This window comes from Plecotus auritus (genome assembly GCF_963455305.1).
Source record: "Plecotus auritus genome assembly, chromosome: 2".
Taxonomy (NCBI): domain Eukaryota; kingdom Metazoa; phylum Chordata; class Mammalia; order Chiroptera; family Vespertilionidae; genus Plecotus; species Plecotus auritus.
This window is the reverse complement of record NC_137771.1, coordinates 15,432,370-15,445,706: the sequence shown is the minus strand read 5'-3', so window position 1 is coordinate 15,445,706 and position 13,337 is coordinate 15,432,370. Positions and strand designations below refer to the sequence as shown.

At 40.4% G+C, this 13,337-nt stretch overlaps 1 protein-coding gene across 15 annotated transcripts in view; it reads right to left on the bottom strand.

Moving 5' to 3' along the window:
* Positions 1–3,459: 3,459 nt before the first annotated feature.
* The window catches only part of SRRM1 (serine and arginine repetitive matrix 1), a 34,185-nt gene continuing 24,307 nt past the window's right edge, over positions 3,460–13,337 (bottom strand). For all 15 annotated transcript variants that reach the window (XM_080657276.1, XM_080657283.1, XM_080657272.1 and 12 more), the window contains 5 exons: positions 10,824–10,934; positions 8,743–9,207; positions 7,768–7,963; positions 4,898–5,098; positions 3,460–4,520 (listed from right to left, as the gene is read on the bottom strand). In XM_080657276.1, the coding sequence (XP_080513402.1) occupies positions 4,416–4,520; positions 4,898–5,098; positions 7,768–7,963; positions 8,743–9,207; positions 10,824–10,934 (1,078 nt within the window). In that variant the 3' untranslated portion in view covers positions 3,460–4,415. The remainder of the gene's footprint in view (positions 4,521–4,897; positions 5,099–7,767; positions 7,964–8,742; positions 9,208–10,823; positions 10,935–13,337) is intronic.

The window sequence follows — 13,337 nt, the reverse complement described above, 5'->3', positions numbered from 1 at the left end:
ACAACCAAAACCAAACCAAACCAAAACAAAACAAAACCTACAACCACAATTTCAGAAATATTCTCATGAAGATACAAATCAGCTTAAAATGGCATTGTGGTCTATCAGCACATGAAGAGGTCATTAATAGCCATCAGGGAAATGCAAATCAAACCACAATGAAGTACTATGCCACACCCACTAGGATGGTTATAATCAAAATGACAAGTGTAGGTAAGGATGTGGAGATTTGGAACCCTCATATACTGCTGGTGGAAATGTAAGGTGGTACAGCTGCTATATGGAGAATAGTCCAGAAGTTTTTTTAAAAAAAGAAGTTAAGAGTGCCCTGCCAACGTGGATCAGCGGTTGAGCGTCAACCTATAAACTAGGTCACGTTTTGATTCCCAATCAGGGGACATGCCTGGGTTGTGGGCTTGATCCCTAGTTTGGGGCGTGCAGGAGGCAGCTGATCAATGATTCTCTCTCATCATTGATGTTTCTCTCTCTTCCTCTCTGAAATGAATAAAAATGTATTTAAAAATAAAATAAAAAGGTAAGAGTTACGGGATGACCCAGCAATTCCATTCCTAGGTGTGTGTGTATATATATGTATACACACACACACACACACACACATATATATATATACACATATATATGAAAACATGTCCACACAAACTTGGATGCAAATGTTCACAGCTGTTTTATTCATAATAGCTTGAAAGTGGAAGCTGCCCAAATGTCCAACTGATGAACAGAATGTGGATGTCTATACAAATGAATATTCTTCAGCATTAAAAATAAATGCAGTTAAGACACACATGAGCACAGCAAGGACGATGGGCCAGGTACAGAAGGTCATCAGGGTGGAAAGCCACAGATGCCTAGCAATGGACAATCAATTGTAGGGTGGGACCTTGTCCCCAGGGTGACTCTTCCTCCCCTAGCATATCACTAGTCATAAGGTTTGGACAGCATGACCTTTCTTCCCTAGAGATAACATCTATGCCTCAAGTTGTGTCTCAGCTCCAGGCCCAGATAAGCAATAAAACCAGCCAAGGCTGACATCAGGACCAGATGCATTGAATAATGACCCCCTGCCCAGGTGCCCGTCAAGCAATCAGTGGAGACCACAGCCCTGGCCATACCTGGAAAGCTACTGAATATTCTAAGATCTTTCCCGGGGACCTTCCCTAAAATCTCTGCCCTTAAAACCCTTAGAATAGAGGGCACACAGTTCCTTTCCCTTTCCCTCCCCCCCACCCCCAGGCTCATTACCATTAGCTTCCTCACTCCCAAGCTCCAAGGGCCCCCTTCCTTTACCTCCATAACTTATTTCCTAAATCCATTTCTTCCAGGAATTACTTCTTCTGCCTTTGTAATTTACCCAATAAATATTCTCTTACAAAAAAAAAAAGTAGCACCATGGCTTAACCTTGAACAAATTATCCTTGAACACTGAAATAGTAATGATGGTTGCAGATTGCAAATGCACTAAATACCACTGAGTTGCACACTGTAAAATAGTGAGCTTTATGGTGATCTCTTTAAAGAGGAAAAAATTGCATCCAATAGGGTTATGATTAAAATTCTTTAGATATCTAAACTACAATTTGCATTACTAGAAGGAATACATGTCATGTTAGCTAACAGAAGAACCTCTCTTTGTGCTATCATTGCTTTGTATGTTTTAACTAACGTACAAAAACTCTGGCATAGGTCCCACCATTACTCCTCATAGAGGTAATGGCAGCACTTTACAGCGGTCACCAACTGGTGGTCCTCGAGGTCTGAAAGGTTGGTGACTGCTGCTTTAGAGGTCAAGTAAGTTGACCAAGCCTACACGTAGAAAACTATGGTAGAAATCCTGTTCTACCCGAAGCTAAGCTATGTTTTGTCCACCCCAAATTGTTGTTTGCATGTTTATAATATCCCCAGTAGGCAAATACTTCTTGAGGGAAGCAATCATCACATCTTTTCATTTTCTTTACCTCAAATCCTGTTGGCACTGGCAAACAGAGGTAATGATTAAACTTACTTTTTCACCCATTCATCAAATATTTGTACTTCTATGTCCCAGGCACCGGGGACACAGTCAAAAACAAAACCAAGTTCCTAGGGACCAAAAATATACTTCAGGTAATAGTAATTGCTACACATGAAAATAAAGGAGGTAAGGAAGCCTGTTTAAGGAAAGACAGGAAAACAAGCCAGGGGATTGGCCGGTGGTGCCTGTTAGGACGAGGGGACCATAGAAACAAAGGCCCTGAAGGAGTAATCAGTTCTCATGGATTAAAGGAGGAGCAAGGCAGCAGGTACATCTGAGCAGATTGAGGAGTGGAGATGAATATTCTGCCAAAGCAGTTACTCTAGACCAGTGGTCGGCAAACTCATTAGTCATCAGAGCCAAATATCAACAAGACGATTGAAATTTCTTTTGAGAGCCAAATTTTTTAAACTATATAGATAGGTACAATGTTATTAACTTAATTAGGGTGCTCCTAAGCTGGCCTTTGCTAAAAACTCAAGGGGCCAAAGAGCCGCATGTGGCTCACGAGCCGCAATTTGCCGACCACTGCTCTAGACTACCTTAGTTCAGCCCCTGCAGGAGCATCTTAAGCTTGTTTTGTTACAAATCAATCTAAAATCCAACCTATAAAACAGCCCCTTTTCTGTCCATGTCTTTTAGATAAAAAACTCTCCAACGTTTTCCTGAAATTAAGGCATGTAGGCACTTTCTTTTTGTTTCAACTGCCAGAAATTAGAAAATGAACTGCCCATGTGCCATGATTCCAAAAATGCCTTTACTTCTTTCATATGAATGTTGTTGTTTTACCTTATATGTTGTCAACTCCAAGTTTCCTCAAATTATTTTGCTCTGCTAAATCTTAAAATGCAAAAATGACTTGATTGTGGACAGCCAAACATTCAACACCCACCTCCTCCCAGTCACCATTAGCCTTTATTCACTTGCTGGAAGGTACCAGGCTCCTTCTGCGTCAGCCTGTACATACTGCTTGCTCATGTCTGGTCGACTTGCCCGGCCCATTATATATGAACCAACCACTCTTTCCCTTCATAGCACTTATCACATTAATTATTAAATAAAGATGGTAAAACAACTTTACCACCTTTTTCTTTCCCCATACCCCAGTGGTCGGCAAACTCATTAGTCAACAGAGCCAAATATCAACAGTACAACGATTGAAATTTCTTTTGAGAGCCAAATTTTTTAAACTTAAACTTCTTCTAATGTCACTTCTTCAAAATAGACTCACCCAGGCCATGGTATTTTGTGGAAGAGCCACATTCAAGGGGCCAAAGAGCCGCATGTGGCTCGCGAGCCGCAGTTTGCCAACCACGGCCCTACCCTAACCCCACTCTGCCCAAGGTGCCAAGGGGTAAAATGCAGGCACTAAGATTTCTAAGGTAGGTTTCCTGCAGTATTGAGATGAGTAAGTAAAAGTAAGCGGCCAACATTTTTAAATTTAGAAATTTATTCTGTTTAATCCACAAGCTTTATATAGCTTTAGTTTAAAAAAAAAAAAAAAACCAACAACGAAAAAAAAAAAAACAACACCAAAAACAAAAAAACGAAACAGTGAAAACAAGACACTATTTCAAAGTCTGGGCCCTTCCAGCTTTCCAAATACAAGAGTTCTGAAGTTGTATATACCAATTGGAAGAATAAGACAAAATTATGAATGGAGCCATGACATTTCAAAAAACAAAATTGACGTAACTGAAGGATCCTTCCTGGGACTAGTTAACTGCCTTTACAAAAAAAACACAACAGAATAGAATGAAATTCCAGTGTTCCAAATCAACTTGTTACACATCAGTATTAACCCACAGCGTCCTGGCAAACAGCATGCTTTCATTTTCTGTCTCTTCCTAGAGCTTGATCCTGATTCATTTCAGCAGAGACTCCACAGGCAACAGGAAAGATGGTGGCATTAAAACATTCATTTATACTTTTGTAGTAGTTCAACAGTGGTCTTATTTCTGGGCAATTGCAAACCATACAAGGTTGGAAACATCATAACTTAAATGGGTGCTAAGACTCAAATGAGAAAAAGAAAAAAAAAAAAAGAAAGAAAGAAAGAAAACCTCTGGGAATAGCCAGGGGCATTTAAAGAAACCATAAAAATGCCAACAATATTTAAAGCCCCTTTTTTAAAAAGGGAACTTTTTTTTTGGCTTAAAATATTTCACTCTAAATGAATTTATGTCAGCTGTCAATAAAAGAATGTCACTAATACACTGTGGACACCTTTTGCAATGAAAATCCATGCCCTTTTTTACATGGTGAACTTCAACCTAGCAATTATTACAACAAATGTTATAGTCTAAAGCTCAAACACATTTTAGCATTTTTGAAATTGAATTGAGTACAAACCAAATAAAATTTACATCATAACAAACATTTCCACCTAAGACTGTGGGGACACTTGAGCCTTCCTCATCGATCTCAGGGCCTTTTCCCGCAGGTGCTTTTCTAAGTCGTCAAGGTTATCTTCAGCTTCACTTTCAGTCTCCTAAAAAAACAAAAAACACAGAGAAGTCTTATCGTTAAGTCTTGAGACACTGCTGGGAGATACTAAGTACAGAGCAAAATCTAATTGTGATGATAGCTGCCCAATTCTATGAATATACTAAACCTATCAAACCATATACTTTAAAAAGGTAAATTATGTGGTATATTAATTGTATCGAGAAGTTATTTTTAAAGTATACATTAAGTGATATGGCAGCCATTCATATTGTTATCCTTAATCTTGGCAAATTCCTGTTCTTGGTAGGTCATTGAGAAAAAGAGCAAGAGAGTTAACAACCAAGTAGCGAATTATAAAAACAACAACAAAAAAAGAAAACTTAGCCACTTGTATAAACCACAGGACAATTATTCTAATACCTTCCTGGGCTCTGGCTCTGCCTCCGGCTCTTCCTGTGCTGATGTGGTGGTGGGAGCAGCAATGGCTGCAGGAGTTCCAGCAGCTGCAGCCATAGCCTTTTCTTTCTTGTGTTTTTTGTGTTTCTTGTGCTTCTTATCCTTTTTGTGTTTCTTGTCCTTCTTTTTCTTCTTTTTCTTTCCACCGCCTTCTTGGTCTGAATTCTAAAAATCCAGAAAAATAACAGCAATAAATCAATCATTAAAATTCTGTCCAATTAAAAAAAACCAAAAAACATTTTTCTTTAAAATCTTCACCTGAAGATATATTCTCCCCCTCCCCCATTGCTTTTCAGAGAGAGAGGAAGGGAGGGAGGGAGAAAAACATCGATGTGAGAGAGACATATCAACTGGCTGCCTCCTGCACCTGCAACACAGGTACATGCCCGACTGGGAATCGAACCTACAACCCTTTGGTGTGCAGGCCAATACCCTAACCACTGAGAACACTGGCCAGGGCCAACTCAACTTTTTATATCCCCCAGGAAATAACTAAATGAACCAGTCTCAAGACTTCAAAGATATTTTACACAGATTTTAAGAGCTAGAATGAACTGTGATGGGAAACTTTTTTTTACAATTTTACCCAACTAACTTCACACTAAACCAGGTTTCCTGACCACAAGCTATCCTTGAGTCAGGGTCAACCTCCAGATGTAAGGAAAAGCGGAATGTGCAACAGAAAAGTCTCAGAACTCAGACAGGCTTGAGCTGAATTCTGGTTTCTGAATCTGTTAAGTATCTGACTTCAAACAAATCTACTCAACTTTTTAAATAAGTCCTTTCAGCCAACCTTTTTTCTTTTTCCTTAAAAAAAAAAAAAAAAAAAAAAAAAAAAAGCGCCTCTGTGCTCCAAAGGCTCCTAGTCGTGCTTGAGGGTAAGTCCTTTAAAAAAAAATTTTTTTTTTTTAATTGATTTCAGAGAGGCAGTGAGAGGGAGACAGAAACATCAATAATGAGAGAGAATCATCGATGGGCTGCTTCCTGCATACCTCCTCATGGGGATTGAGCCCGCAACCAGGGCATGTGCCCTTGACCGGAATTGAACCTGGGACCCTTCAGTCCACAGGCCGACATTCTAAGCACTGAGCCAAACCAGCTAGGGAAAGAATGCTATTCTTATGTAACTCGGCAAAGACTAGATAAAACAATGAAGTACTTTTCATTCCATCTAGTATTTTATAGGTTGCAACGTTTCTTTTTCATAGAAATGAGAGAGAGAGAGAGAGAGAGAGAGAGAGAGAGAGAGAGAGAGAGAGAGAGAGAGAGGCACCTCTCAGCCCCAGCTGGCACCCTTTCCAATCAGACATACCTCTCACAATCCGGGACTGCTGGCTCCTAACTGCTCACCTGCCTGCCTGCCTGGTCGTCCCCAACCGCCAACCTGGTCACCCCATGCAGCCTACTGTTCAGTAGTCCCTGACTAACCCCCACTGCCGGCCTGGTCACCCCATGCAGCTTGCTGTTTGGTCATCTGTCTGGTTATTTCAGTCGTGACGGCCCCTGGTTTTTTATATATTAGGATGTACAGTTGACTCTTGAAGAATGCAGGGACAAAGGACATCAACCTCCCCCCTCCCCCCCCCCCCCCCGAAGCAAAAAATCCACAAATAACGCAACAGATTGATGTCTCTCACACATCTCTCTCTCTCTCAAAATAATCAATAAACATAACCTTGAGTGAGGATTTAAAAAAAATCTACAAATAATATTTTACTCCCCCCAAATTTAGTTCTAGTCATCTCTCGATACCCGTGAGGGACTGGTTCCAGAACCCTGAGGATACCAAATTCCACGGATTATCAAGTCCCTCAGATAAAATGGCAAAGAATAATACTTACAGTCAGCCCTCCAACTGTTTTCGATCCACAGTTAATTGAATTCATTGATGGGAAACTGGGGGATATGGACAGTCAATTGTATATTTATTGGGGGGGGAAAATACACTTATGAGTGGACCTGTGCAGTTCAAGGGTCAACTAACAAAGTGCAATGAAGAAAAATTCAAATCACTCATCATTTCCCTAACACATAAACCCACTGCCAGCAGTCTAGTGTCTTCTTTATGATACACATTTTTCCTTTATAAAAATATATTTATATAGGCACAATCTAAAATAAAAAATTGCATTGATTTGCATGATCTTAATTAGATATCCCCAAATGTATCAAACTCTAGAGAAAACAGTAAAAATACTAAGTTATTTTTCTCCTAGATAATAGAACTATGGGCAATTTTTTCTTTCCGTTTTTCTAGATTTTCTAGAGTCCAATCTCAACCACCAAGATTCTGGAGTTTAACAGTGTTAGATATATCACAAATTAGTGGGTTGCTAGAGTACTTAAATGGACTGCTGATGCAACCAACAACACTTAATTTGTACCTCCTTGAAGTCTATCTGAACCACAGAAAATAATGCTCCTCTGACCTACAAAAGACCAAAAATGTTCTCTGCCTCCAAGTGACCACATCCATAATAATAAAAGCGTTATGTGCAAATCAACCAAACAGCAAAAGGACTGTCCGGATGACCACACTATGACACGCACTGGCGCCAGGCCAGCCGCGACGCGATTGGTCAGGGGGCCCTGCCATCACCCCATGATCACCCCACAGAGGGAGGGGCCAGGCCAATGTGGGGGGGGGGGGGGGAAGGAGGTGAAGGAGAGGGTGGCAGCAGACTCAGGCCAGGGCAGTGCCAGGACAGGGTGTGGGTGGGGAGCGGGGCTGGGTGCTGGCAGCCGGGGGAAGGCAGGCCTATCCTTGCACAAATTTTGTGCATCAAGCCTCTAGTACAACTATAAAGAATGTCCAAAACAGGCCAGACACATACCCTCGCCGGTGATGGGCTTGGTGTTGGGCTTTTAGCCTTTTTGACAGGTACCGCTGGTGACCAGTTGGTAGAGGGTGACTGAGACTGGACAGGAGATGGAGGTGCTGGGGGTTTTTTAGCTGCTGGCTCAGGAGATCCTGAGACAGATCGCGAGGATGAGACTCTCCTTACAGACTGAGGGCTTGGTGAGGCAACTCTAGACAAAGGGAAAAACAAAACAAAACATTTATTATCCAAGAACAGAGATCTTTCCTAAGAGAAAATAACCAACTACCATTATAGAACTAGGTCACAAACTTTAACTCAAATTTATATCATCTAAGTCTCCTGGTATTAGAATAGTTCAAGCCTCACAATCCTCTTTCCATTCTGTTAGTGATTCTTTCTGTATGAAATTAGCAATGCCAATTCCTAGTATTTTATTTAAGACTGCTTTTATCAGTCTTATATAGACATGCAAGAAATATTCTAGCCCTAGCCAGTTTGGCTCAGTGACTAGAGCGTCAGCCTGTGGACTGAAGGGCACATGCCCGGGTTGCAGGCTCAATCCCCAGTAGGGGGTGTGCAGGAGGCAGCCGATCAATGATTCTCTCATCATTGATGTTTCTATCTCTTTCTCCCTCTCCCTTCCTCTCTGAAATCAATAAAAATATATTTTTAAAAAACACACCAAAAACGAAATATTCTATTCATCACTTCAGTTTAGTTTTAGAAGCACACCCTCAATATAGCTGATACTCCTAAGAACCAGATAGAATCCTATGGCATTTAGTTTATGCCATTAGGAACTATCCTGGAAACAGAAAAGGCTCTCTGAATAGTAATCAGAATTTGCTTTAAAAGTTTGCATTCACAGCTTATTCTTTTCTGTAATTTCATAGTAAAGGAGGGGGGGGTGAGGGGGGGGGGAAATTTCAACATAAAGAGAGCTATGCAAGTTAATGTTCCTAATCAAAGAACATAACATATCTTTACTTTTTTGTCTTTTTGGGTTCCGGAGTCCTGGAGACTCTCCTAATGGGCCTAGTACTTGGAGATGGGGATTGCCTTCTTTGGGGTGATGATGAGGCTCCTCTTCGGACGGGTGGAGGACTTGAGGAGGTCTGAGGAGCTCGAGGCCGTGGTGAGGGCGAATGCCGTTTGTTTGGTTGTGGTGACCGGGCCTCCCGGGTAGATCGGCCTGGGGAAGACCCTTTCCTATGCTTTGATGACAATGAAGGTGAACGTCTCTTGTTGGCTGGGGAGCTTCTTTGTTTGGGAGGCGGAGAATGGGAGACGCGACGCTTTGGTGGTGGAGATGGTGATGCCCTTCGTTTAGGAGGGGGTGGGGGAGAAGCCGTTCTTCTCTTCGGAGGTGGGGAAGGAGAGTATCTCCTCTGTATTGGAGGAGAGTATCTTCTTGGGGAAGGTGAGCGCCGACGAGGGGGAGGAGAAGGAGTCCTATAGGAAAAATACATCATTAAGCTGGAAGGTCCAACAAGAAATAGTATACAAAGGAAACTAACCAGTAATTATGGCAATATAGGCACATCTCAGATATTTTGGATTCTGTTTCATATCACTGCAATATAGCAAATATTGCAATAAATCAAGTAAAATAAATTTATTGGTTTCCCAGTGCATATAAGTTATGCTGATACTATACTGTAATCTATTAAGTGTGCAATAGTGTATTTCTTTAAAAAACAGTGTATGCACTTATTTAAAAATATTTTATTGCTAAAAAATGCTCAGTCATCATCTGAGCCATCTTTTTGCTGGTAGTGGATCTTGCCTCAGTGTTGATGAAAATGCAGTATTTGCAAAGTGCAATAAAATGAGGTACTTGCCTGTATTGTACTAGCACCAGGCAAAGGGGGTATTTTCTAAATGGAAATGCTATACCTTTATCTTTATTTGAAAATATCAGAATAAAGTACTACAATAACCACAATTTTTTTCCAAACAACTGTAAACCTACTTTTGCCCCACCCCGTATTTTTCCCTTTGTAACCATTAAATAGTGTTTCTACCTTTAAATTAATTTCTCTGTATCGATATGTGATTCAGATACCATAAAAGTGAACTATTTAAAGTGTACATTTTGCCCATCCCTTGTGGCTCAGTGGTTCAGTGTTGACATATGAACCAAAAGGTCAAGGTTCAATTCCTGGTCAGGGCACATGCCCAGGATTGCAGGCTTGATCCCCAGTAGTGGGTGTGCAAGAGGGAGCTTATCAATGAATCTATCTAATCTGTTGTTTCTATGTCTCCCTCTCCCTTGCTCTCTAAAATCAAAGGTCCCAGGTTCGATTCCAGTCAAGGGCACATGCCTGGGTTGTGTGCTTGGTCTCCAGTAGTGGGTGTGCAGGAGGCAGCCAATCAATAATTCTCATCACTGATGTTTCTATCACCCTCTCCCTTCCTGTCTAAAATCAATAAAAAAATCTTTTAAAAATATTTTTAAGAGTATGAAGTGTACATTTCAATGGTTTTTAGTATATTTGCAGTTGTATAACCATTATCACTCCCCATTCCCACCTAGACACCACTAATCCACTTTGTATCTATAGATTTGTGTGTTCTGGATTTTTCATATAAGTGGAATCATACATGTGGTGTTTTCTGAATGGCTGAGCAATGTCACTCTAAGATATTTCAATCATAAAGACTCAAACTTGCTCTAATTAAGATTCATCAAGGGTAGGGGGGGAAGGAGGAGAGATCAACCACAGGACTTGTATGTAAGCATGTAAGTATAACCAATGGACACAGACACTAGAGGGGTGAGGGCATGAGCGGGGAGGTGGCGGCGGGGCGGCGGGGGGGGAATAAGGTCACATATGTAATACCTTAATCAATAAAGAAAAAAACAGATTCATCAAAGATGGACACACAGTAATGTGGTGAAGTCCTGGGGTAGGGCGGGGGCTGTGTGGAAGAGGATAAAAAGGGGGAGAGTGGGGGACAGCTGTAATACTATCAACAAAATAAGATATTTAATCATCTTAATAACTATATAGATAAACAAACCAAGTTGCTCTAATGAACTCCAACAAACATATTTGATAAAGTACCTTCGTCGTGGTGGCGGTGTGGGAGACCTACGCCGTCGAGGAGGTGGAGCAGGAGAGGGAGAACGTCGCCTTCTGGTGGGTGGTGGGGAGGGACTTCTCCTCCGTCGACCACTGCACCAAAGAAGAATTATAGTTGATTCTGAGTTAGTAGCATTTATAATTAAGTTATCTAGATGACACCATTTCAAACATTATTAACCCAAAGTGCAGCAACTGTTACTCTACCCCTCAGAGCAGTCTTTTTCAAACTACAGTTCAAGACTATTAGTTAAGACCCTGGGTTACGAACCAACATTTTTAAAGAATAGAAAATCAGAATGTTGCTTGCATTAAGAATTTTTTTTATGAAATCTTTGTTTCAGCATATAACTATGTAGTTTGGGTCATGATATAAAATACTCTTAAGGTGATGAAGGGAAAAAAAGTTTGAAAACAGAGCCTTAAGAGAACTGTTTTGAAATTGGCACACACCATAATCACCTGGGAGACTTATCTGAGCTTTGCATTCATCAGGTCTGGGCTATAGTCTAGCCCAGTGGTCGGCAAACTCATTAGTCAACAGAGCCAAATATCAACAGTACAACGACTGAAATTTCTTTTGAGAGCCAAATTTTTTAAACTTAAACTTCTCCTAACACCACTTCTTCAAAATAGACTCGCCCAGGCCGTGGTATTTTGTGGAAGAGCCACACTCAAGGGGCCAAAGAGCCGCATGTGGCTCGCGAGCCGCAGTTTGCCGACCACGGGTCTAGCCAGTGTATTTTGAAAAGACTCTCAAGGTGATTTTCCAGTACCTTATTAGAAACAGCTGCACTGAAGCCTAGAAAAATTTAATGTTCAAAAAAGATATTTTGAATTTAACAGTTATCAGTAGCTTAAGACCCAAAATCTGGGTGTCACAGCCCCAAATTCTTGAGTTTTAAAATGTCCACTGCTCAAGAGCTGCATACTATTAACTGAAAACACTATCCCCAAAGACAAAGGATCAAAGTTGTCTGAGCACTAAAACTATCACTGGGATCGATTTGGTTAAAATACAAATAAGGATCATATAAACCTTAATGCTGCACTTAACAATACACTTAACATAAAAGCACACCGGAAATACACGAGTATATCAACTAACTCATAGCCACCTTCCTAAAGATGTATTAAAATATACACTAAACCAGTGTGCCACCTTTTGGGTAAATCTGTATATACAAGTAGCCAGATAATATAATTAATTAATTTCCTGTCCAGTACAATAATGGTGCTGTCCTTGAGGAGGTCTGAGGAGCTTGAGGCCGTGCTCCTCATATTTTCTACGAATCTGGAAATATTGTCTAAAGTTTATTGGTCTTGGTTCCCTTTAAAATTAAGGAGAGTTCTGTTACCAGAGAAGATCCTGAAATTATTAAATTAAAATTTCTATTTATATTTGTTTATGCCTTGTGTGGACTAAAACTTCACTTTGAATAGATTTTTAAAAAAAGCTACAAGAGGCAAAGATACTAAGACAGATAAGCTTTAGATGAGTGAAATGTAGACACTGAACTATTAATTACAAAAAAAGGACAGTTTTAAAGGGGAAGCCACTTATCAGCAGGGTTAATCAGAATTATGGGACCAAGAGAAATAGGATGACTATAGTACTGTTTCATCAACAGATAATGAAGATTTCGAATGGGTTTTGACTTAAAAAGAAGAAAAGCAAAGGTTTATATTAACAAACTTTGAGGGTGAGGTGACTTAAACCAGAAGTCCCAATATGTTATCAGTAGGCATCCTACAAAATGAAGAGGTAATATGCAAGTGGTTGTTAAGCGTCACAACAGCAGGAGGGCGGGGCAGCAAGCTACAAGTGGTGGAGAGCTACAGGAGGGCGGGGCGAGGCAAGTGGCGGTGGGCCGAGCAGCCAGCTGAGGCAAGCGGCACTAGTAATAGCTTAAGAGGCTATTTACTGTTGATTATGTAGCTTCTCTTTTAAAAATTCTCCCAATTTGTTTGCAAAACTTTAAACAAAAACTCTCATTAAAACTGAACTCAGATTAGAATCTATTATGAATCTGAGGTATTTATTCTGCACCTTAGTTTCATTTGTAAAATGAAATAACTAGAGGTTCCTTTCAGTAATGACCTTCATTCGGTTTCCTGTGTTTCTATGTGAGAAAAATAACTGAAAAGAGAATAAGAATAAATAAAACCATAACCAAAGTAGCATAACTTAAGGAACTGCCAGAAAAATCCGATAACCACTTATAACTGGAATCTTGATACCACATGAATCTATGACCTGAAAGCTCTATTAGTTTTTTTTTAACTGATCTGATAAAGCACACATTTCGGGGATTAAAAGAAAAAAAGCTAAGCATTTTCTAGATACCCTGAACACTAATGTCAAACCAAGCCTTCAAATGTGTGTAGAAATTGAATAGGAAAGTTTTCCCCCTAAAAACTGTGTGAGAACCAGTTTTCGATTTGATGTATAGCCCTTAGCCTCTCAAGCATTTAGGAATAGACAAGTCTCATAAC